The sequence below is a fragment of the Erpetoichthys calabaricus genome, chromosome 9 (assembly GCF_900747795.2).
Source record: "Erpetoichthys calabaricus chromosome 9, fErpCal1.3, whole genome shotgun sequence".
NCBI classification, from domain to species: Eukaryota; Metazoa; Chordata; class Cladistia; order Polypteriformes; family Polypteridae; genus Erpetoichthys; species Erpetoichthys calabaricus.
Window position 1 is genome coordinate 88,993,308 of NC_041402.2, and position 27,144 is coordinate 89,020,451.

Consider the following 27,144-nt stretch of genomic DNA (forward strand, 5'->3'; position numbering starts at 1 on the left):
GTCAGAAGCGTCTTGCCTGGGCTAAAAACAAAAAGGACTGGACTGCTGCTGTCTGATGAAAGTAAATTTTGCATTTCCTTTGGAAATCAAGGTCCCAGAGTCTGGAGGAAGAGAGGAGAGGCACAGAATCCATGTTGCGTGAGGTCCAGTGTAAAGTTTCCACAGTCAGTGATGGTTTGGGGTGCCATGTCATCTGCTGGTGTTGGTCCATTGTGTTTTCTGAGGTCCAAGGTCAACACAGCCGTCTACCAGGAAGATTTAGAGCACTTCATGCTTCCTGCTGCTGACGAACTTTATGGAGATGCAGATTTCATTTTCCAACAGGACCTGGCACCTGCACACAGTGCCAAAGCTACCAGTACCTGGTTCAAGGACCATGGTATCCCTGTTCTTGATTGGCCAGCAAACTCGCCTGACCTTAACCCCATAGAAAATCTATGGGGTATTGTGAAGAGGAAGATGCAATACGCCAGACCCAACAATTCAGAAAAGCTGAAAGTCACTATCAGAGCAACATGGGCTCTCATAACACCTGAGCAGTGCCACAGACTTATCGACTCCATGCCATGCCGCATTGCTGCAGTAATCCAGGCCATGCTGTACATGCTGTGCATGCTCATACTTTTCATGTTCATACCTTTCAGTTGGCCAACATTTCTAAAAATCCTTTTTTTGCATTGGTCTTAATTGATATTCTAATTTTCCGAGATACTGAATTTGGGACTTTCATTAGTTGTTTATTTCTTTTAATGTTGATGATTATAACTGACATTTGAAATACATCAGTCTGTGTGTAATGAATGAATCTAATATACAAGTTTCACTTTTTGAATGGAATTACTGAAATAAAATCAACTTTGTCATGATATTCTAATTTTATGACCAGCACCTGTATATTTCCAGTAGTGTTATTTTTTTAATCATTATTATAGTTTAATCAGCCCAGATGAAGAAATACTGAGCCTCAAAATGCACTTCTACCATCTTGCTCCTTCACCAACGGAAAATATCTGGACATGTATCAAACAAAGTAAACTTTAGCACCTGATACTTAAGAGTGGGAGTGACTGCAGTTTTTTCATACAGTCTTGACTTTTTTTTTTACTCATATGCTGCACCAGCAAATCATTTTCTTAACCTACACACTTCTAAACATATAAAGTGTTATATATAACTACTAGGGGGCTCCGCCCCCTGCTCGCTTCGCTCGCCAACCCCTGGTGTTGGGTAACCCGAAATACATTGATGTATGTATGAGATATATTGGAGTGTAAAGGTGTAGATGATGAACAAAGGAAGTAAAGAACCCATAGCACGGCACATTAGAAAGATTTATTGGAATATTTCTTTATACACAACATTTGTAGTAAAGATGGTGTGTTGTCCTTGAATGAGTTTTCCTTGGTATGGAGTATCTATAACTTTAACTTTAATGTCAGATGAACGCCGAACTCTTGAGAAGGCTACATAAAGTTGTCCATGTCCAAATACAGGCTCAGAGAGGTATATGCCAACTCTGTCCATGGTTTGTCCTTGGGACTTGTTGATTGTCATGGCAAATGCAGGTTTAATGGGAAATTTGCATCGTTTAAGGGTAAAAGGTAATTCCAGATCAGAACTTGTAAGGTCAACTCTAGGAATCAAAACAGTATTGTTAGAATGTGATCCTGTAAGTACTTTTGCTTCAATAACATTGTCTGTCATGGTGTTGATGACTAAACGTGTACCGTTGCATAAACCTTGTTTAGTATTAAGGTTTCTTAATAGCATGACTATTGTCCCGATTTTAAGGTTAAGATTGTGTTGTGGTAATCCGGCTGGGTTAATAGTGTTTAAATATTCTAAGGGGAAATTAAGATGGTGATTGTTTATGACTTCAGCGACGTTTCTCATTATCAGCTCTGTGCATTGCTTGTTTTCAGGAAGGTTCATTCGTTGATAGATTGCCTCATCTGGATCTAACACGTAGATTTGTGCATATTTGCGTTCGTGATTTGGTTCAGTGTGCACTGTTCCAATCCGATGTAATATTTGTCCACATAAGCGAAAGCAGTATGGGCCATTGCCAGCTGGTGGCCTGATATTTACCCCGGTAGATGCAAAAGCAAATGAACTATTGTAGGATCTAATGCAGTCCATAAAGTTTTTACTTTCGGGTACATTGTTAGTTAGAAGTTTCCGTAGATATTCAGGATATTCATCTAAAGGAGGCAGTCTAACCTGACCCTTTTGACAACAACGTGTAAACTCATTAGTTGTACTGCCAGTTGTTTCTTCAGGGAAGTTAAGTGAATGACAATGACAGCAAATGATATTCATTAATCCTAATGAATGTTCATTAATAGTGGACTCATTACAGAATGCGTTGTCAGCTAATTGGTGGAATTGTTTAGCGGCTGTTTGTCGTTCCTTTCTTTGCTGTTTATCTATTGCCTCTGCTGTTTGAGAGGCGCGTTGTAGGCGCCTGCGTTCATTATTTGTATTCAGGCGGGCTCGTTTCTGTATGTCCGTTAGTTGAGATGTTTCGTTTTGGAGCCGTGACTCCTTTGGTTGCGTTGTTTGAGAAGTGCGTTGTAGGCGCCTGCATTCATTGTTTTTATCCAGGCGGGCTCATTTTTGTAGCCCCGTCAGTCAAGCTCTTTCTTTTTGGAGCCGTGCCTGCTTTGCTTGCGGCATTTCAGACGCGTGTTGTAGGCGCCTGCGTTCATTGATTTTATCCATGCGGGCTCGTTTTTGTAGCCCCGTTAGTCGAGCCGTTTGGTTTTGGAGCCGAGACAGTTTTGCTTCCGCGTTTTCAGGCGTGCGTTGTAGGCGCCTACGTTTATTGTTTTTATCCATGTGGGCTCGTTTTTGTAGCTCCGTTAGTTGAACTGGATCGTTTTGGAGCCTTGACCGTGACTCCATTAGTTATCCGTTGTCTACCATTAGTAATATGGATAATTGCACTTACTGTTAATACGGAGCGCTTTCTGTAGTTGTACTGTTAATAATGCATCACTGTAATGTGATTCACATATGCTATATGGTTTGGACGTGTGAGGATGCCGTACGTTTAATACGCAGAGTTCGTTTATTCTTATTACCCGGACCATGCTGTGTAGTGTGGACGTTTAGTTCAGAAGCGCGTTCTAGGCACCTGCGCCTTTCGTACTATCTTTGTGGACCTTTGCGGACTCCGTAGTGTCTTCCGTTTGACTCTGGGGTGCAGTGCAGAATCCTCTTTTCTGTGTGGCTGTGTCATTAGTCGTTAGCTATGGGCGCGTTGTTGCTTCATGTCTTATTTACGTTAGTTGAGCTCTTTCGTTTTTGAGCCGTGACTCCTTTGTTCGTGGTGGATCAGACTTCGCTTGCGGTTTATGAGACGCGCGCTGTAGGCGCCTGTGCACTATGTCTCCTGCGTCCATCGCCGTGTACCTGCGTCTGTGCTTTCCGGTTTACCATTCTCGGTTAGTAATATGGATATCTTCTTTATTTGTTTTCTTCCATTTATTTGTTTGCTTTTTCTTTTTAAAACTTTGCTTTACTTTTTTTATCATAAACTTCCTTGCAACTTTTATGTTATTTGTATGCAGTATACTGCTATTGTTCTTATTTACTTTGTTCCCTTATAGCTGTTACCTTCTTTTTAAATGGATAATTTTCAAAACAGACAAAGCACTACAAGAATTTAAAAGTTAAGGAACATCTTAATAAACTGAGTTATTTGGTACATTTAACGATGAGTTGTTAGCTACATTCAAATCACAAAGAGCAATTTTGATTTAACAACAAAGCTCTCACTTGTCCATTTTCTGAAGTTGCTTTTTTAATATAGCATGATGTGGGGCAAGAAGCTCCACAGTGCAAGAAATTTGTGTAAAATATTATAATCAAGGACATTAACTCAGTTTTGGATGCAAAAAGTTTATACTCCGTTGGAAAACTAGTGCAAGTGTCATCAGTATTTTTATTACAGTGATGAAGTGTGTAGAAATTATAGGTTTGCAGGTTTTAATTTAAAATGTTATTAAAGGTAAATGTTTATAATTAGTAAGGTAAGACAGGGTTCCTTAGCTGCATGCTTTACTGTGGGAAAATAAAGGAATGGGCAGAACTTATGTTCTATATATTTATTTATGTATTTGAAAAAGAACCTGATAAATAAGGGTCCCTTGCTCTACAATTTTCTTCTAGTACCCATTCAAATGAAAAGTCTCTACTTGCTGCTTACTGAAATACTAAAGAAACAGAGCAGTACTTAGAAGCGATGTAAATTTTACATTAGACGTAAAAAGAGTAGGAGTATATGAAGGAATGCTTCACGCTTCTTGAATGTGGTCATTATATAATGATGAAGATAAAGTTACATTATACTGGACAGTCTGGTGTGTTCTTTAATGAAATTGCAGTATACAGCTTAAAGCTGCAGCTAGTAATACAGTATGTTGTTAATTTTACCCTATATATCTATGTTACTTTAACTGGTAAAACAGCTAGTAAACAACAATTCATATCAAATTAAAATTAAAAAAAAGGACTAAAAAGAGTTTGATGTTTTTTTAAAACAGTATTTGTTGCAAAGGTTACAAGTCTTACTTTATTTCTGCATCTTCAACTACAGGGTCACCAAGATCCACACGAGATAGGACATCCTTGACATTCTTCTCCAGCCACACCATAACAGTAGCATTCTTCCACATAAAATGGCAGCGCCCAACATAGAGAGAGACCAGCTCATTTAGAGCTGGGGGCTGGCTGTGAAGATATCATAAGAAGAATTATTGCTCATCTGTAAGGTTCATTAAAATAATCTTTATCTAAACACCATTTGTAGGTTGAAAACTGCTTATACTAATTAACCATATTTCACAAAAGAAATATTAGAACACATAAAACAGCAAACAATACAGATGATGTTGTTGGTCAGTGTGGTTAGTGTGATCCAGAGGTCAAAATAACCAATAAGAGCAGTTAAGCATATACCGAGTACACACAGCAGTTAAATACTACACATAAAATATATCATAAAAACAAACAACAATATGTATTTTTATCAGCTTCCAGTCAACCAATTATCCAGGCTTTTAAGTAAAAAAGCAGAAATTAAAAACAGTAGTCTCACTTTTTTCTGTTAATGAATTTTAAGGCATGTAGTGTTTATAGTAAAACAAACAATACATACATACATACATACATACATACATACATACATACATACATACATACATACATACATACATACAACTGAATAAAAAAAAAAAACAAAGAACACCACAAAAAGTAATAAAACACTACTGGTTGAATGTTGTAAACCAGTCACATTACATACACTCTATGACATTAATTACCGTAAATTCAGATAATCAGTATTTTTCTCACTATTAATCACTGAATGCATAATATCGAGCAACTAAACTGTCTTTAATTAAGTCTGTAGGTGGGTTTCTGGGGGTTTTCATAAATTTTGCATTAGTTGTGTTGTGGTTAATAACAAGGATCCCTTTTGGTTACCTTTGAGCAACGACTCTGATTAGGTCTGAAATGCATGTTCTTTGGGCAGGAACATGCTTAATTCTGCATGAGGTGGAAGCACAAAGTCATACTAACCAAACAATTTCTGTGACACTTGTGTTTTGAAGCATTATTTCTTTCTTCTATTTTACTATATTATCTGCCTGAGCAGCACACATGAAGTGAAAAATAAATGAAATGTTCAAATCACACATGTTGCCTGTGTTTTTAGCATATTTTCAGATAGATAAAGCATCTTTCCTATTACTGACTTTGAACTGGATTATACAATTTACAAAATAAACTGATTACTTGTACCTGGCAGTCTCTTGGAATGTACTATACCAATGTATAAGGAACAATTAAGAACGCTCTTATCTTCATGTATGAAACAGACAAAATTGCTCTTTTATTCTGAATACCACTTGCCCCCAGTTCTATAACTGTCTCATTCAGGTTCTTATCATTCTGAAAGAGAACACTGTCATTTATTTGTCACAGAAGGGGTATTAAAATCTATCTAACGCATGGTCAAGGTCAAAGATTCTGTTCCCTGGTTTATGCTTGTCATCTGTAACAACATATGCTTAAGACAGACTAGTACATTGAGCAGAGCACAAATCAGGGTATAGAATATTGAAAAGAACCTGAAAAACAGAACATACAAAATTGAATGTCTTTCCTCACACTGTATAACAGTGACAAACATAAGATCACCACAAAAGATGATAAAATCCTAAGCAGACTGACATCAGCTATGGTCAGATACACACTGTGCTTAAGTCAATCAAGCTCAGCAAAAACAACCCGGCTGTTCCATGGAACGATTACAGCACCTCCTAAAAATTAAATCATCATCTAACATACAAAGGTAAATAGTACAAATTTAAATATATTTTGAATTAACAACATTCAAATTCAAGGAAAAAGATTTTTAAGAAGTATTCCTAAGCAATGAAAACATATCATACCCAATCTGAGCTTTGTTTCCAAAGAACTCATGAGAAGAAACTGCTGCATCAGGCTGTATAGAACATAAATCCAAAAGAGGCATCAGAACTAAAGGGATACAAAACAAAATATTAACATTACATGGACACCTCATATTTAAGTGCAATTAATGAGAAATAATGATAAAAACAAATGAGATGTACAATGTGGCTTGATTTTATGATTCACAAAAGGATTTTTGCACAACTCTCACGTTTAATTTCAGTTTCTATAGTTATTTGAGTGAGGTAATGTGACAAAGATCTAAGCTTTGTGTGCAGTGTGCAGAATGGCACACTGATGAAAGATAATCAAAAATACAGATTTCAATCATTATTTACTGTTAAATATATAAAAAAATTTCATTGGTAATGGCCACATTGTTAAAATGTTAAAAAAGTTTAAATTAATAGTTTTTTTTATTTATTACTTCTTCTCTAAATTCAATTAAATTAAATTCAGCTCTCTTTTTCAACATAATTTTTGTATAGTTCTCCTCACTAAGTGCACACACAGAACACTGAGGCAAATTCAAGTAAAATGCAAACTTTACCAATTACTAATTACATAATGAGCAGTGGCAGTTTGTAATGTGGGGCTGCTGGGGTGCTGCTCCCCCTCTAAATTTTTTTCACCAGCCACCACTGATAAATGAGTACACATAACACACAGAAAAACAGGAAAACAAAGTAGATTAAAAGTGATTAGCATAAATGGAACCCAGCCCTAGCTGTCCTTTAATTAACTGTTGAACTATTGCCAGTTGAAAATGGAGGCAATGAAACAAAAACTTCAGTCGTGGGCATCCCTGGGTCCACGGTAAGTCAAAGACACAATCAGATTCCTGGACACCTTGGCCAACTGCCCGCCCACCCCTTCTGAGCATTACACAGTAGAGTCAATCTTAATTGTCTCAAAACATAGACTTTATTTAATTAAAGGGGTATTGCATCTGACTATCCATTCGTTTTCCCTTACAGGCCTGTATTGTGCAATAACCTAGTTAGGGGGCAAAGGGCATAAAACAGACTTCAGAACAAGCATTAGTGTTAAGTAGTTCACAGAGCGAGCACATACACATATACACAGGGACAAACTAGATTAATTAAACCAACAAAAATGATAAAAGTGAAAGGAAATTAGAAAATTTTAGTACACAGGAGAAGATTTACATAAAGCCAGGGTGATGTATCAAATCCACTCCAAAACACAGACTAGGCCAAGAGTTAAAACCTGGTTCTTTACCTATGAGGCAACAGGGCTATCTAGTACACAATCTTAACTCCTGCACCTTTTCAAATATATCAACTTTAAAAAAAACATCACTATAAATGTTTGCCAATTTAGATTATATGCTAGAAAAGAAAATGGGGCCAAAATAAAATTTCTTACCACTTGGGAACATAATTAATGCAGTCTGCAGCATTGAATCTGATTTTGCTTGCAATTGTGTAATTTCATCTGTTGATAGATTATCTTGTTGACTAAGCAAGTAGTAACACAGTGCAACAGAAAATGCAAAATTTGGAAGTTGTGAAAGGTTTCGATGAATCTGAAATAAAAGTCACACTACAAACTGAGCATTTATGGTTTAATATTAAACATTTACATAAAATTTTACTTTACAAAAGATACACTAACCTTTTTTGAAAATCAAATATAATCAGTAAAATATCTCTTAAATTAGATGTAGTGTATATTAAAAGATTTAAATCTTTTCAATATCACCTAAATGCCACAGACATTGATAATGTAAAATGATACTCTGTTCACATATAAAACCATCAGAAACACAAAATAATGCATAATTACTTTTAGAAAAAAGATTAAGGAACAATAAAATAATTCATCTGTTTAAGGGAAGTTGGAGTAAAAGCAGCACAAAAAGACAAACTGAAAACAAAAAATGCACCAGCTCGAAAGAAATTGATAAAAACAACAAAAAGGCATACTGTTTAAAATTAAAAAACACCAATGACATTATCATCATTTTCTGGCTCCAGAAAGCTCAAAGTGACAAAAGGTGGATGTGTTAACACACTGTTTTCCTTGTGGCAATATGTTCATGAATTTAGTTTTATAAAGGTTGACTTTATATATACTATCTTTTAAATTATCTCATGATATGCTATACTCTAATAAACATAAAAAACCCATTATAGACATAAGACATACAACACCCATCAGCCACAACGTTAAAAATACTGACAGGTGAGACGATTAACATTGATTATCTTGTTACAATGGCACCTGTCAAGAGGTGGGATATACAGTGCATCCGGAAAGTATTCACAGCGAATCACTTTTTCCACATTTTGTTATGTTACAGCCTTATTCCAAAATAAATTAAATTCATTTTTTTTCCTCAGAATTCTACACACAACACTCCATAATGACAACATGAAAAAAGTTTACTTGAGGTTTTTGCAAATTTATTAAAAATAAAAAAATCGCAAATACAAGCGGCTGAAATGAGTTTCCTCCGCAGGGTGTCCGGGCTTTCCCTTAAAGATAGGGTGAGAAGCTCAGTCATCCGGGAGGGGCTCAGAGTAGAGCCGCTGCTCCTCCGCATCGAGAGGAGTCAGATGAGGTGGCTCGGGCATCTGACCAGGATGCCTCCTGGTCGCCTCCCTGGTGAGGTGTTCCGGGCACGTCTAGCTGGGAGGAGGCCCCGGGGAAGACCCAGGACACGTTGGAGGGACTATGTCTCTCGACTGGTCTGGGAGCGCCTTGGGATTCTCCCGGAAGAGCTAGAGGAAATGGCTGGGGAGAGGGAGGTCTGGGCGTCTCTGCTCGGGCTGCTTCCCCCGCGACCCGACCTCGGATAAGCAGGAGACAATGGATGGATGGATGGATAAAAAAATTGAGAAAGCACATGTTACATAAGTATTCACAGCCTTTGCCATGAAGCTCAAAATTGAGCTCAGGTGCATCCTGTTTCCCCTGATCATCCTTGAGATGTTTCTGCAGTTTAATTGGAGTCCATCTGTGGTAAATTCAGTTGATTGGACAGGATTTGGAAAGGCACACACCTGTCTATATAAGGTCCCACAGTTGACAGTTCATGTCAGAACACAAACCAAGCATGAAGTCAAAGGAATTGTCTGTAGACCTCCGAGACAGAATTGTCTCGAGGCACCAAATCTGGGGAAGGTTACAGAAAAATTGCTGCTGCTTTGAAGGTCCCAATGAGCACAGTGGCCTCCATCATCCGTAAGTGGAAGAAGTTCGAAACCACCAGGACTCTTCCTACAGCTGGCCGGCCATCTAAACTGAGCGATCAGGGGAGAAGGGCCTTAGTCAGGGAGGTGACCAAAAACCCAATGGTCACTCTGTCAGAGCTCCAGAGGTCCTCTGTGGAGAGAGGAGAACCTTCCAGAAGGACAACCATCTCTGCAGCAATCCACCAATCACGTCTGTATGGTACAGTGGCCAGACGGAAGCCACTCCTTAGTAAAAGGCACATGGCAGCCTGCCTGGAGTTTGCCAAAAGGCACTTCAAGGACTCTCAGACCATGAAAAAGAAAATTCTCTGGTCTGATGAGACAAAGATTGAACTCTTTGGTGTGAATGCCAGGTGTCACGTTTGGAGGAAACCAGGCACTGCTCATCACCAGGCCAATACCATCCCTACAGTGAAGCATGGTGGTGGCAGCATCATACTGTGGGGATGTTTTTCAGCGGCAGAGACTGGGAGACTAGTCAGGATAAAGGGAAAGATGACTGCAGGAATGTAGAGAGACATCCTGGATGAAAACCTGCTCCAGAGTGCTCTTGACCTCAGACTGGGGCGACGGTTCAGCTTTCAGCAGGACAACGACTCTAAGCACACAGCCAAGATATCAAAGGAGTGGCTTCAGGACAACTCTGTGAATGTCCTTCAGTGGCCCAGCCAGAGCCCAGACTTGAATCCGATTGAACATCTCTGGAGAAATCTTAAAATGGCTGTGCACTGATGCTTCCCATCCAACCTGATGGAGCTTGAGAGGTGCTGCAAAGAGGAATGGGCGAAACTGGCCAAGGACAGGTGTGCCAAGCTTGTGGCATCATATTCAAAAAGACTTGAGGCTGTAATTGCTGCCAAAGGTGCATTGACAAAGTATTGAGCATAAGCTGTGAATACTTATGTACATGTGATTTCTCAGTTTGTTTATTTTTAATAAATTTGCAAAAACCTCAAGTAAACTTTTTTCATGTTGTCATTATGGGGTATTGTGTGTAGAATTATGAGAAAAAAAATGAATTTAATCCATTTTGGAATAAGGCTGTAACATAACAAAATGTGGAAAAAGTGATGCGCTGTGAATACTTTCCGAATGCACTGTATCAGGCAGCAAGTGAACAGTCAGTAAGGTAATGTGTTGGAAGCAGAAAAACTGTGCAACCGTAAGGATCTGAACAATGATGACAAGGACCAAACTGTGATGACTGGGTCACAGCACCTCCAAAAAAGTAGGTCTTGTGGGGTGTTCCCACTATGCAGTAGTTAGTAGCTACAAAACATAGTCCAAGGAGGGATAACTGCTGAACCAGCAACAAAGTCATGGGCACCCATGGCTTACTGATGCAAGCAGGAAGCAAAGACGAGCCTATCTAAGTTCAGTCCAACAAATGAGTTACTGTAGCAGAAATTGATGAAAAACGTAATGCTATCCATGAGAGAATTGCTCAGTCTCAGACCAGTCAGCGTGTCCATGCTGCACCTTGTCTACTGCTGTAAACTGCAACAGGTACAGAAGCATCAGAACTGGACTATGGAGCAATGGAACAAGAGGCCTTGGTGTGAGGAAGAATTTTCTCTTTTAGATCATGCAGACAGTTGGGTGTTATTATGTTGTTTACCTTGGGAAGAGATGGCAGCAGGATGCACTAAGTGGAAGAATGCAAGCTGGTAGAGGTAGTGGGATGTTCTGGGCAATGTTCTGCTGGGAAATCTTGGGTCTTAGCATTCATATGGATATTACACTGCCACATACCACCTACATAAAGATTGCTGCAGATCACGTACACCCCTTGATGCCTATAGTATTCCCTGGTGGCAGTGACCTCATACAGCAGGATAATGTGGCAGCCATACTGCAAACATTGTGCAGGAATGTTTTGAGGAACATGACAAAGAGTTCAAATTGTTGACGTGGCCTCCAAATTCCCCTGACCTCAATCTGTGGGAAGTGCTAGAAAAACAAGTCTGATCCATAGAGGCCCCACCTCGCAACTTATGAGAATTAAAAGGGTCTGCTGCTAACATCTTAGTGCCAGTTCCAACAGAACACATTCAGATGTCTTGTGGAGTCCATGCCACCAGGGGTCAGAATTGTTTTGGTGGCACGAGGGGGATCTACACAATATTAGGCAAGTGGTTTTAATGTTGTGGCTGATCATTGTAAATAACTTAAAAATTCAAATAGACAAGTGAAAGTATAAGCCGAAGTAAAACAGCCAGAAAACTGTTAAAAATCAGAAATTTAATATATCAACCTACTAAATCTACCAGAACACTACTTCACTGCAAACCCAAAAAAAGAATAATTTTAGAATGACATTGCCTTCATTGCTTTATTAAATATCCAATATATTTTAAGAGTGGATGTGGCTATAAGTGAAATTGTTGAGCATGATGATGGGGAGGTAAAATGATAAAGTTTTGCTGATAAATCAAGTTTGGTCTAATCTATTCAGAAACATAAGTCAATACACAATTTTATAAGATACCTAGGAATTTTTTTTTTTTTTGGAAAAGACAGATATGATCCATAAGCATTATGTTGTGCAACCCTGTTTTAGAAAAACTGGGGATAGTGAAGTCCTGCTTGGCCCACTGCTGACACAGTCCTCACCAGGAAAAGCAATAATACATTATGCCAAGATCAAGAGTGCTTCCACATTCCTTCAGAAAGTAGACTGACCACATATCTGTAATTGGCTACAATAAATACTCCTTTGAGTATTTGAGAGAGGGTGAGAGAAAAAAAATGCATACCTCATTTACTTTAATTTTCTATTCTTCCTATGGAGAAACAGCACCTCTAAATCTAAAATAAGTGCTCAGATAACAACTCACTCAGTGATTAGGTTTAAATGATGATGTCTTCCCCATATCTACTTTGTAGTGATTCTAGTTTTACAAAGGGTCTAACTGCTCCTTTCTAAGGATTTTTGTCTTCTTTTTATTTAGAATAAGTAAAACATGTAGTTTTACCAGCAGTGCCCAAATGTTGGTATATAGGAGCTGGTGCACTTGGAGAAAAAAAAAAAAATCTTTGCTTGCAGTACAGTGTCATTTCTCTATATATCACTATTGTCCTTCAGTGCGTTGTCCTAAGTAAACGGTTCATCAAGCTGAAAGTTAAAACATCTATTTTCAATAAAGACAATTAAATAGCATTTTTTTCTCTTTTTTAAGAGAGGGGTTACAAAATCGTGAATTAAAAAATACAGTCATATGGGAACCCCTCTCAGCCTGCATTATAATTTACTCTACTTTCAACAAAAAAAGATAACAGTGGAATGTCTTTCATTTGATAGGAACATCTGAGTACTGGGGTGTTTTCCGAACAAAGATTTTTAGTGAAGCAGTATTTAGTTGTATGAAATTAAATCAAATGTGAAAAACTGGCTGTGCAAAATTTTGGCTACCCTTGTAATTTTGCTGATTTGAATGCATGTACAGTATCTCAAAAAAGTGAGTACACCTCTCACATTTTTGTAAATATTTTATAATATCTTTTCATACAAAAATGTGAGGGGTGTACTCACTTTTGTGAGATACTCTAACTGCTCAATACTGATTACTTGCAACACCAAATTGGATGGATTAGCTTGTTAAGCCTTGAACTTCATAGCCAGGTTTGTTCAATCATGAGAAAAGGTATTTAAGGTGGTCAATTGCAAGTTGTGCTTCCCTTTGACTCTCCTCTGAAGTGTGACAGCATGGGATCCTCAAAGCAACTCTCAAAAGATCTGAAAACAAAGATTGTTCAGTATCATGGTTTAGGAGAAGGCTACATAAAGCTATATCCAAGGTTTAAACTGTCAGTTTCAACTGTAAGGAATGTAATCAAGAAATGGAAGGCCACAGGCACCCAGGTCTGGCAGGCCAAGAAAAATACAGGAGCGGCATATGCACAGGATTGTGAGAATGATTACAGACAACCCACAGATCACCTCCAAAGACCTGCAAGAACATCTTGCTGCAGATAGTGTATCTGCACATCGTTCTAAAACTCAGTGCAATTTGCACAAAGAACATCTGTATGGCAGGGTGATGAGAAAGAAGCCCTTTCTGCAATCACGCCACAAACAGAGTCACTTGTTGTATGCAAATGCTCATTTAGACAAGCCAAATTCATTTTGGAACAAAGCACTTTGGACTGATGAGACAAAAATGGAGTTATTTGGTCATAACAAGAAGCGCTTTGCATGGCGGAAGAAGAACACCATATTCCAAGATAAACACCTGGTACCTACTGTCAAATTTGGTGGAGGTTCCATCATGCTGTGGAGCTGTGTGGCTAGTTCAGGGACTGGGGCCCTTGTTAAAGTCGAGGGTCAAATTAATTCAACCCAATATCAACAAATTCTTCAGGATAATGTTCAAGCATCAGTCACAAAGTTGAAGTTACGCAGGGGTTGGGTACTCCAACAAGCCAATGACCCAAAACACAGTTCGAAATCTATAAAGGTATTCATGCAGAGAGAGAAGTACAATGTTCTGGAATGGCCGTCACAGTCCTCTACCATCAAAAATCTATGGGATGATTTGAAGCAGGTTTGTCCATGCTTGGCAGCCATCAAATTTAAATGAACTGGAGAGATTTTGTATGGAAGAATGGTCAAAAATACCTCCCTCTAGAATCCAGACACTCATCAAAGGCTATAGGAGGCGTCTAGAGGCTGTTATATTTGCAAAAGGAGGCTCAACTAAGTATTGATGTAATATCTCTGTTGGGGTGCCCAAATTTATGCACCTGTCTAATTTTGTTATGATGCATATTGCACATTTTCTGTTAATCCAATAAACTTAATGTCACTGCTGAAATACTGCTGTTTCCATAACGCATGTCACATATTAAAAGGAAGTTGTTACTTTGAAAGCTCAGCCAACGATAAACAAAAATCCAAATAATTAAGAGGGGTTCCAAAACTTTTTCATATGACTGTATAGAGATTCAAACTGAATGGTTGAACCCCTAGTAGGAAAAGTTTATGAAGAAAAGTTAAATAGGTTTATCCTTTTTTGTTAATGATTTATTATGAAAGTCCAATACAGTGAAAGTTGAAAAGAACTGCAGTGTTAGATTCACCTTACCTCCCACTCTTCATAGATCCGAGTTAGAAACAAATACTCCCTCGAGCGCAATGACAGGAAGTCAATGATCAGGAGCATGCACAGTGGGTCATTGCTGGGATCAAGACTTTGGAGGTGGAAAAGTAAAACAAATGAATTTTACATGTATAGTCTATCAAATCAGACAGACCAAAAATATTTTATATAACTTGCAAAGGCAGCACAAAATATAGTGCAAGTTCGTAATGTAAAGTCTTCATACATTTAATCATTTAATAGGAAGAGGTAAGAGCAAAATATGTTTAGAACATAAGTTTAAATAAGTGAAAAATAAATCTATCCAGGAATATAAAACACATGAATAACAACAAGGATGTGAAGCAATACATTTTAAATCTTTATAGACACCAAAAACTAATAAACTGTACTGGATGTTTCTAAGAAAATTTTTTTTCCAGCTATGTCATATACAATAAATAGATAAAAACTCTTGCTAACAATCACTTAATAGTACAGATTGATTATTCCTAATCCAAAATGCCTAGGACCAGAAATACTTTGGATATTTTTGTATTTTGGAATATTTGCATATACAAAATGAGATATCTTGGGACACTCTTCATCATGTAGGGAAATTCAGCCAAATTAGTTAAATGACAACTCACAGGTATAATAATTCATATCATTGAGCTTTTATTATAACGTGTGCAAAAATGACAAACATATTAAAGCTCAAATAGTGATAAATACAGTAAGATGTATAGACTGTATTTTACTTTGCACTGAAGAACATATTTTTAGGATTTTTTCAGTTTATATCTGCTACCTGTTTTTGTATTTCATAGAAATGGCCAAAATGTCAGGAATATCTCAGCCAACATTTCCTCCATCATGCCCTCTGTTCTGGAAGTCATTCACTGACCCATGAGGCACTACATTCAATTATCGTATGGTATAAGTATGCATGCATAAAACATAACATGTTTCTGACAACATTAAAAAATTTCCAACATAAAAAGGCAAATTGCAGTGTGTGTCTGTTTTTCCTTACTTGATTGGAACAATTTACTGAACTCATATTGAAATGAAGCTCCTTCTGTTAACTATAAGTAGTGACACTCCATTAATGCACAAGTCATCTGCAATTTTAACGGTGCTGTGAAGCAGTTTTAAAATGCTACGCAGGTCAAAACACATTCACTGTGTTTTGTTGCTTAGTGGCATTCAATTATCATCAATCATATGTCGTTGCAGTCCTTGCAGTGCTCAATGCTTTACGTTCAATGACTCCCATCCCCATTCTATTCCGAAAGAAAAAATCAGTTTTGAATCTGCACATTTCATTCACATCCACTTTTTGATGTGTGCCTATTTTCATAATCAGATCTAAGCAAAGGTTTATTAAAAAGACCTCTGGTGTGGAATTTTTCACTTGTGACATCATGCCAGCGTTTAAATTGTTTCGGATTTTGGAGCATTTTGGACTTCAAAATTCTGGAATAGGGATGCCCAATCTGTATTCTGTAATTTATTGTTCTGTCTGAAACCAATTACAGTGAAGCTAAAGTAGTAAAAAAAAGACTAGAAAAATATTGTGTGACCAAAACAATAAAGCAATTCTAAAAGGAAACTGATTAACTATGATGATTATTGCATCAATAAGCTCAAAACACTTATAAATTCTCACCTTAAAATTAGCTTACAAAATTCAAGTGCTGTTCTTGGACATCCCCTTCTCTCCAAAAACATCATATGCTTGTAAAGGGGTAAATAAAAGGCCCTGTAAATTATATGCACACATAAATATAAAATTCACTATAGAATATTAAATGCACATACAATAGTAGACATAATTAAAGAAATAATTATTAAATAGGACTGTCACACTTTCCTTCAAAGCAGCCATTATTAGACCTCTACTAAATTAATCCAAGTCAGATTTAGAAAACTTAATTATAGAGCAATTGCCAATTTATATTTTCCTTTACAGTTACCTTAAAAATGTAGTCTTTCATGAGAAACTTGCCCAGTCACAGCATAGAAACAAATTCAAGTTATGTTGTAAATGATATTCTAATCTCATCTGATGCAATAGATGCCAAAGTTATTATACTATTAGAATTAAATATTGCTTTTGATATTACCAATAGCAGCACTCAGCAACATAGGCTAGAAAATATACAGTAATCCCTCCTCCATCGCGGGGGTTGCGTTCCAGAGCCACCCGCGAAATAGGAAAATCCGCGAAGTAGAAACCATATGTTTATATGGTTATTTTTAGAATGTCATGCTTGGGTCACAGATTTGCGCAGAAACACAGGAGGTTGTAGAGAGACAGGAACGTTATTCAAACACTGCAAACAAACATTTGTCTCTTTTTCAAAAGTTTAAACTGTGCTCCATGACAAGACAGAGATGACAGTTCTGTCTCACAATTAAAAGAATGCAAACATATCTTCCTTTTCAAAGGAGTGCAAAGCAAGCAGTCAAAAAAAAAATCAATAGGGCTTTTAAGTATGCGAAGCACCGCCAGTACAAAGCTATTGAAGGCGGCAGCTCACACCCCCTCTGTCAGGAGCAGGAAGAGACAGAGAGAGAGCCACAGAAAAACAAAGTCAAAAATCAATACGTGCCCTTTGAGCTTTTAAGTATGCGAAGCACTGTGCAGCATGTCCTTCAGGAAGCAGCTGCACACAGCCCCCCTGCTCACACCCCCCTACGTCAGCGCAAGAGAGAGAGAGAGAGAGAAAGTAAGTTGGGTAGCTTCTCAGCCATCTGCCAATAGCGTCCCTTGTATGAAATCAACTGGGCAAACCAACTGAGGAAGCATGTACCAGAAATTAAAAGACCCATTGTCCGCAGAAACCCGCGAAGCAGCGAAAAATCCGCGATATATATTTAAATATGCTTACATATAAAATCCGCGATGGAGTGAAGCCGCGAAAGGCGAAGCGCGATATAGCGAGGGATCACTGTACTTCCTATCAGGCATTGTTTTTAGCTTATTGTGTATTTATCAAATACTTTTAAACAAATGCAAAAAAAACAAATACTGTATTAACCCCAAAAAATAAGCCCTAGTCAAGATCGTCAGCTGAAAAGTAAGGCGCCTGAGGCCAGGTTTATACTTCACGCAATGAGACACGAGTGCCCGAAACATCCATTAAATTCCAAGGACACCTTGCCACAATATCTCTGAAAAGGAGGTTTAATGATTACATCCATCAATCCAGGGATGCGCCCATTCCAGCAGCATCGATGCAAGACAGAAACAAAATCCCTGTAGCTTCACCAAATCTAAACCTTGTTGTCTTTGGATGGAAAAGTGAGCACATTGTGGAAACCCACTAGGAAAACATGCTAACTCCAAGCAGGGATAACAAGGGACGTGACTCCCTGCGAGACAGCAGCGCTACCGCTTTGCCACTGTGCTACCCACATATATGTAACTATTAACAGTATTCATTATTTAAACAAAGTTAACGATTTATCTGTAAAATGTCACATAAATATTTTAATGCATTTCATCATGAAAGTGATTGAGTATAAATCTAAGAATTCTAAATGTGCAGAGAGTTGGAATATCATACATTTAATGTGTTCTGTGTGGTAATCTATTGCTGATTGCCGCCGCTCTCAGGTCAGGAGGAAGCCCCAGAAGCACGCAGCGATTAACAACTGGGTCGGTTTTAAGATCACGTTTACAACAGTCTACTTTATCATTAAACTACAATGTCAAAGCCAAAATTTCAACTTTAATCACAAAATAGACATTTTCATTATGTCCTTTTTCTCTGTGGCTCAAATACACAACCGTACATTCTGATGCTATTGTGAAGGTGCAAAAAAAAAAAAAAAAAGACGGCACAGAAGATGGTATTTGAGACTTTTAAAATATATTGTGTCATTACGTTGGGGAATACGAGATGCTTGAATATAAAAGCAACATGAATACATTTGTATGTCGGCATTTTGCTTCATCACATCGAACCATTCATCAAACATCAAAGCATGCACATCAATCCTGAGGATACTAAAAGCAGCTGGAGTAGCAAGAAATTCAGGCTGGAATTCAGGGTTTTGTTTTCTCTGTTGCCATTATGAGATATGATTTGAAAACACTTTATTAACTTTTATTAAAATGCTGAAGATGCTCAATTAAATATATCATTATCATTGCCCCATCAATTACCTAATTAACTTCTTTATGTAAAAGAGTGGCTAAACGATAATTGTGTTTTATGAGGTAGTATCTCTGTCAAAGGGCTTGAAATTTATTTTAGTTACATCCATCTGAAATGCAGGTGTTATCTTTGACAAAGGTTAACTTTTACTCGCCACAAGTCTGCAAAGAAACACTGCAAAATTAAGACAGCTTCTTAAAGTAATAGAATTTTGAAAAGCTACTTCAATCATTTGTCTCAAGCAAAAGTAATTAATAACTAGAATTATGATGAATGACCATATAGCAAAAGTTCTTAAATTACTTCACTGGCTTTCAACTATATTTAGAAGCAATTTTGCAAGAGCCAATTAACTCTCTTATATTCCTTTGTAATTAAATTATAGTAACTGTTTTTTTTTGAACTGCCATCACAAACTCAATTTTCTTTGTCTTCTTATTGTCCATGAAGGCTCCTGGTCTGCCTTGGAGCACATGCATTATATCTTTATATACAGTAATCCCTCGCTATATCGCGCTTCGACTTAGGTGGCTTCACTCTATTGCGGATTTTATATGTAAGCATATTTAAATATATATCGCAGATTTTTTGCTGGTTCATGGATTTCTGTGGGCAATGGGTCTTTTAATTTCTGGTACATGCTTCCTCAGTTGGTTTGCCCAGTTGATTTCATACAAGGGACGCTATTGGCAGATGGCTGAGAAGCTACCCAACCAGAGCGCGTATTACGTATTAAATAAAACTCCTCAAATATATTGTGAGCACGGGGGCTGTTCGCAACCCTAGAGGATACGGCCGCTCCTCAAAAAACGCTGAAAGATTACCTTCACATTGCTCTCTTTCTTGCTGGGCTTACATATGGCTGCTTTGTCAAGCGATATGCTTCCCGCACGGTGCTTCACATACTTCAAAGATCAAACAGCACGTATTGATTTTTGATTGTTTGCTGTTTTCTCTCTCTCGCTCTGACATTCTCTGCTCCTGACAAGGGGGTGTGAGCAGAGGGGCTGTTCACACACTGGCCTAGAGGATACGGACGCTCCTCTAAAAAATGCTGAAAGACTACCTTTACATTGTATATCCTTGCAGCTGCTTTGTCCGGCGGTGCTTCGCATACTTCCAAACAGCCCTATTGATTTTTTTTTTCTTTTTTCTCTCTCTCTCTCTGACATTCTCTGCTCCTGACACGCACTCCTTTGAAGAGGAAGATATATTTGCATTTTTTTAATTGTGAGACGGAACTGTCATCTCTGTCTTGTCGTGGAGCACGTTTAAACTTTTGAAAAAGAGACAAATGTTTGTTTGCAGTGTTTGAATAATGTTCCTGTCTCTCTACAACCTCCTGCGTTTCTGTGCAAATCTGTGACCCAAGCATGACAATACAAAAATAACCATATAAACATATGGTTTATACTTCGCAGATTTTCACCTTTCGCGGGGGGTTCTGGAACGCAAACCCCACGATCGAGGAGGGATTACTGTATAATGGACCTATACAGTGGTGTGAAAAACTATTTGCCCCCTTCCTGATTTCTTATTCTTTTGCATGTTTGTCACACAAAATGTTTCTGATCATCAAACACAATTAACCATTAGTCAAATATAACACAAGTAAACACAAAATGCAGTTTGTAAATGGTGGTTTTTATTATTTAGGGAGAAAAAAAAATCCAAACCTACATGGCCCTGTGTGAAAAAGTAATTGCCCCCTGAACCTAATAACTGGTTGGGCCACCCTTAGCAGCAATAACTGCAATCAAGCGTGTGCGATAACTTGCAATGAGTCTTTTACAGCGCTCTGGAGGAATTTTGGCCCACTCATCTTTGCAAAATTGTTGTAATTCAGCTTTATTTGAGGGTTTTCTAGCATGAACCGCCTTTTTAAGGTCATGCCATAGCATCTCAATTGGATTCAGGTCAGGACTTTGACTAGGCCACTCCAAAGTCTTCATTTTGTTTTTCTTCAGCCATTCAGAGGTGGATTTGCTGGTGTGTTTTGGGTCATTGTCCTGTTGCAGCACCCAAGATCGCTTCAGCTTGAGTTGACGAACAGATGGCCGAACATTCTCCTTCAGGATTTTTTGATAGACAGTAGAATTCATGGTTCCATCTATCACAGCAAGCCTTCCAGGTCCTGAAGCAGCAAAACAACCCCAGACCATCACACTACCACCACCATATTTTACTGTTGGTATGATGTTCTTTTTCTGAAATGCTGTGTTCCTTTTACGCCAGATGTAACGGGACATTTGCCTTCCAAAAAGTTCAACTTTTGTCTCATCAGTCCACAAGGTATTTTCCCAAAAGTCTTGGCAATCATTGAGATGTTTCTTAGCAAAATTGAGACGAGCCCTAATGTTCTTTTTGCTTAACAGTGGTTTGCGTCTTGGAAATCTGCCATGCAGGCCGTTTTTGCCCAGTCTCTTTCTTATGGTGGAGTCGTGAACACTGACCTTAATTGAGGCAAGTGAGGCCTGCAGTTCTTTAGACGTTGTCCTGGGGTCTTTTGTGACCTCTCGGATGAGTCGTCTCTGCGCTCTTGGGGTAATTTTGGTCGGCCGGCCACTCCTGGGAAGGTTCACCACTGTTCCATGTTTTTGCCATTTGTGGATAATGGCTCTCACTGTGGTTCGCTGGAGTCCCAAAGCTTTAGAAATGGCTTTATAACCTTTACCAGACTGATAGATCTCAATTACTTCTGTTCTCATTTATTCCTGAATTTCTTTGGATCTTGGCATGATGTCTAGCTTTTGAGGTGCTTTTGGTCTACTTCTCTGTGTCAGGCAGCTCCTATTTAAGTGATTTCTTGATTGAAACAGGTGTGGCAGTAATCAGGCCTGGGGGTGGCTACAGAAATTGAACTCAGGTGTGATACACCACAGTTAAGTTATTTTTTAACAAGGGGGCAATTACTTTTTCACACAGGGCCATGTAGGTTTGGATTTTTTTTCTCCCTAAATAATAAAAACCATCATTTAAAAACTGCATTTTGTGTTTACTTGTGTTATATTTGACTAATGGTTAAATGTGTTTGATGATCAGAAACATTTTGTGTGACAAACATGCAAAAGAATAAGAAATCAGGAAGGGGGCAAATAGTTTTTCACACCACTGTATGTACATGTCTTCTATCAAAATAACACTGTTTTCTTGTCATTTGAAAATGGTCATTCTGTAGAGAATGCAGCTGACTTAGGACATTTGTATATCTTTGAATGTATTGTACAATATTTCTCATTTAATTTGCAACATTAGGGTTTGAGTTTTTGTGCTTAATAAGATTAACCAAGTTAAACTGAACTGAACAGTGTAATAACATATGCTAAAACAATTATACACCTATTCCAAAATATGCTGCCACCAAAAATGTTTCACTATATACCATTTAAAAACTACAAAGAGAAAAATAAAGAAGGAAAGAAAGTTATAAATATTGTGTTAACTTTTCATTACTGTCTCTATATAGACAAGTACTTACTTCAACAAACAAGATCACTGATATCAGTATATCTGTAAAGTAAAAAAGGAATATGGCTAAAAACGATCATGCATTATACAGTTAGCTGACCTGTTTTCTGGGCGAAGATAGTCTAGTCGGCACACTCCTGAAGTCAGACTGAAAACTGGGTGGAATGCACATTCAAAACTATACAAAGCTCTTTCTGGGGGAAAAAAAAAAGTTTATTTTTTTCCTTAATCTTTTAATACTATGATGGTGATTTACAGTATGTACAGATATACTATTGAAAATGAGAATATTTTCAATCAACTGCCTTAAGAAAACATTTATGAAAAACCTTCACACTTACACTAGGCCATACATCCTAAGTGATCAAAGCAGCATGTAAATTTTAAAAAAAAAGGATATCAAATATTTTTATTCCTAATGTATAATATATTTTACTTTAAACAAAAAGTGGAAGTAAACAATGTTATTCTTTTCCACTACTGATGCACACTTGAATTACCTAGTTTACTCTTTTATTGGTTGGCAAATGCTGGCTATGTTTTTACCCTTACTCATGAATATTAAAAAAAAATATAAACAGGATAGTTAATTTGTGATCACAGCAGTATAAGATGAAGCAGATGAGACAAGATTAAACAAATGCTGGATTCACCAATATAGAATGAAGAAGTTATTTGGATTAGCACTTATAATTGTGCATAGGGAAAGCCAAACATCCTGTAAGTGCTACCAGTCTCAGGCACAATTTATGTATTACACAAAAGATAAATAAATAAAAATAAATAAATAAATACAATAAATCAGGGTTACTGTAGGGGTAAATGTAAATCCTATGTTATTAATCTATAAATCCGTTATCTGTGTCACACAGTCCAGTTCAGAACTCTACTTTATAAGGTCATGATTGGGAAAATATTTAAAAACTATGCCTGGACATATTGTAAAGGAAGACCTCTCCAGGAAATTTTATGATTCACAGAAGTAAAATGTTTCAATCTGTAGTGTACTCAAGGGAGCAGGAGTTAGTATTGAAGGAATAGATTCTGAGTCATGCCTTATGAATCAGGAGTTAAAAATAAGTTTTTCCTACCAGCTTGACCCATTCACAATCGATTTTCTTCATCAGAAATTTCAGATGAACATCGTTTAGCATTTCAGTGCATAAACATAAACAGAATCAGGGCTTGTATTTACCTAGTGTTTCTAAATTACTCCTAGGCATTGCACTAAAAGTTACACAAAAAATAAGAATTTGTCCTATCTAAGAGTAAAACATATTTACGAAGTGTCTTACACCTATTCGCAGGTAAGAGTGAGAGTTCACATTTGAGAATGAATGATGTCACAACTTCATAACAATCCAAGCTGCAAATTGGAACTCATGATGATATTTTGCATGTTTTTGAAACCAATGCTAAGGCTGCACCACAAAGATAATAATATTCAAAGTAGTAGAAGAAAAACATAGTGAAGAAGGATACTGCATTCAGCAGCATGTAGTTGTTGTCACTGTGCAACAACAAAGAATAATATTATAATAACCACCAAGATGGAAAGACCAAGACACATACACTGAATGACAGTAAAGCCCAGAATCAGGCACTTTTATTTAAAAAAAGAATGCTCCAGTGATTGTTCCTGCTTTGCACCCTATGCTTGCTGAAATTGGTTCCAGCTTTCCCAGGACCCTGTTCAGGATAAAGCGGGTTTAGAAAATGAATGGATGAACGGATAGATGGACAGATGATCCACAGCTGTACTTTCAGATGAATCACCTTCCCGCTGCCATCAGCACAGGAAACACCTCGTAAAGTAACAATTAATTAAAAACAGCCACAACTATTCTTGCTCTGTTTTGGAATTCACGATCACTATCCGATCATAATCCATTGTGTAATCCCATGTCTTTCTCCATGACCCCTTGTTATCTCTGTGAGGCTCTATGTATTCAGTGCCATGGAAGTCTCTCCCTGCCTTCTTGAACCTTTCCAGGCTTCAAAAACATAACAGGAAATGTTTCCAGGGTTTGTGGAATGCATAGCTAAGTGTACCTGTGTGACATTTCACGGTCAATCACCCACCTATCTTCAGCATAATATGCTGGCTGCTACAGTACAGTTTGCATCCATGATCACTGGGTACTGATTCTGTGATATCACTTGCAACTTACACATGTATGCTCATGTGCATTTGGGGCAATGATGTTTATTTCTGTGCTGTTTTGCATGAGTGCAACATTACCTCACATGAAGTGCTAGGAAAATGTATACAGGTACATCTCACTTTCTAAGGGTGTTTAAAGTTTGGGGCAAAATTCAAGACATGGTTGGATGTGACATACCCAAATCATTGCTGTTGCAAGGCTGCATTTTCCCTGTAGCCAAAAACACAACATTACCAGCACTTTAGTTTTTCTGCATAGATGAATCAAACACGTGATGAGTGAGATTTGTTACTAATATTACTCCACCTCTGTCAAAATGATATCTGTAAATTAGTTCATTATTGTCCAAAACATTCCATCTTTCTCAGAATATGTATGGCGGTCTCTTCTAGAAAGCCATCTTTTGGCAATTCCTAGCGAGTCAAGGAAGTTTAAAAGCTCTTGAATCCTGGTGCAGTTAGTAGTTTCCTAAATTAGGAAACTGATAAAACGCTTTTTACTCCTCCTCATAACAGCAGTAAGAACTTTATATCACTTTGAGAATACTGAGCCAGTTGGGACCATTTTCTTTCTGTGAGATGCTTAATAAATATGATCACAGGTATTCTTTTAAACTAAGCCTGGGTGGGCGGGGTTTGTCCCATTTCATCAAGTTTATGATTTTTATCAGCACAAAATGTGATGTTGCAGACAGTGCTGGTAATAGGTTATTTTGTGCCTAAGGCTAATGCCAAGCTTATCAGTGCACCAACCAACTGTTTGGTAGCTAACCCATGTAGCTGGGCCCCCCACCTTATGATCTGTGCCCTAGGCGAATGCTGAATTTCCCATTGGGATTAATAAAGTATCTATCTATCTCTATCTATCTATCTATCTATCTAATTTGCCTTAATGGTGGCGCTGGCCCTGCTTGCATTAATTAATCAGTTAATCAGTGAAAAAGATTAAGTAGCTTTATTTAAAAAGAAAAAAAAAGTCAAAAATGGAACAACCTACTAACCACTGAGGAGAAAACCAGCAAAAGTCATGTAAAAATTACTATCAATAAATATGCATAACCTCAAATACGTAAATAAAACCAATTCTGAGATTATATAGGAAAAATGCATCTAGGATTAAAAAGGCTAAAATCAAAACAATCCAGAGCCACAGTAACATTTGGCCAACAGTGCTTGAAATGTTCGGTACTTGGGAACTTGCTAAGCACTACAAACTACAAAATAATGCTGCATTAACAAAAAGGATGGTAACTGGTTGATAGTAGAAGTTATAAGCCAGTTCGACTCACATGTGTCATGTCTAATTTTATGTAAGCAATTATGAATGAATAGAGAGACAAACATTAATATTTACAGAGGATTACATGAGAAGATCATGCTTTACCAACATGGCAGAATTTCATAAAGATGCATCAGAGTAACTGATCATACAATATTGTTTATCTTGTATCTCTCTAAAAAGAAATCCTGTCCTGAAAAGCAAAAGCAAGGCTACGATAAGTGATCTTCTCGGAAGACATTTAAAAGACCCGCGAGACCAAAGAGACTTGCCACGGTGCGTCTCGCGGGGACCGTAAACATGAGACTTGGTGCCAAGAGATTGTCCCAGGGCTGTAGCAAAAAGGACAGCGGCTGTACAGGCTTTAAAAAGATCGAAGAGCAGCGTGACAGCAGCGCCCCCCCCCCCCCCCCCGAACTCGACAATGCGAGCAGCATTATATGTCCTGCAAGAAAGAATTTAACCACGCCCGGGGCCAGAAATAAAGGACAAGTATTGTTTTTACAACGTCACGCGAGACCAGGCAGTGAGCCATCATTTAAAAGGAGTCCACAGACATGTAACCAAGCAGTTGTTGGATTGCTTTTGGCAGACAAGCATAATGTGCTCCCAGCTCTTAAAACAACGACATGCGACAGGCAGAAAAGACAGCTCGCAAGCAGCAGAAAGACAGCAAATGATCCAAAGACATATCCTTAGAGTGTGTTCAGACGCCCGCTTAGTATACATAACTAGACAAAAAGCAACTAATACTTTAGTGTCATCTAGAAATTAAACAGAATTAGGTGGATATCTAATATTCAGCAAAACAATTACAGATGGATATAGATAAAACAGACAACAGGGCAATTAAGTGGTAAATAAAGTGTCATGTATTTTTTTGACGCACAAGTAGTAAAAATACTACACATAAATTAAAAGTGGTTTGTGAAACTAGAATGTATGCCTTATAAGAAAGTATGAGGGGGTAACAAGTGGAGTAATTACGGTTACGTGGATTTTCAGTTATAAAGAATACCATCAGAGATGATTTGTATTTAACTAAACTGTGCAAAGAATAACCTATGAGGGACAACTGTAAATAACTCTTTTTATCATAGAAAAAAAAAACATTGTGATTAAGAACTGATGTGATAGAAGAGATTAAAACCGATTAATTTATAAACAGAGTACATAACAGATGCTAACTGGAATTTTAGATATATTTTTGGTAGAAACACTGGGGAACAAATAAAAGGTGTGCAATGGAAAAACCGTACAAAATTTTTTAAATGTTTTCAAG

At 37.7% G+C, this 27,144-nt stretch overlaps 1 protein-coding gene across 1 annotated transcript in view; it reads right to left on the reverse strand.

The window, feature by feature from the left end:
* Nucleotides 1-27,144, reverse strand: part of tcf25 (transcription factor 25 (basic helix-loop-helix)) — a 104,117-nt gene that overhangs the window by 36,199 nt on the left and 40,774 nt on the right. Inside the window, exons 9-14 of the mRNA XM_051932008.1 lie at nucleotides 22,520-22,613; nucleotides 16,455-16,547; nucleotides 14,789-14,894; nucleotides 7,873-8,032; nucleotides 6,462-6,549; nucleotides 4,576-4,734 (exon numbers count right to left, since the gene is read on the reverse strand). Of these exons, the coding sequence (XP_051787968.1) occupies nucleotides 4,576-4,734; nucleotides 6,462-6,549; nucleotides 7,873-8,032; nucleotides 14,789-14,894; nucleotides 16,455-16,547; nucleotides 22,520-22,613 (700 nt within the window). The remainder of the gene's footprint in view (nucleotides 1-4,575; nucleotides 4,735-6,461; nucleotides 6,550-7,872; nucleotides 8,033-14,788; nucleotides 14,895-16,454; nucleotides 16,548-22,519; nucleotides 22,614-27,144) is intronic.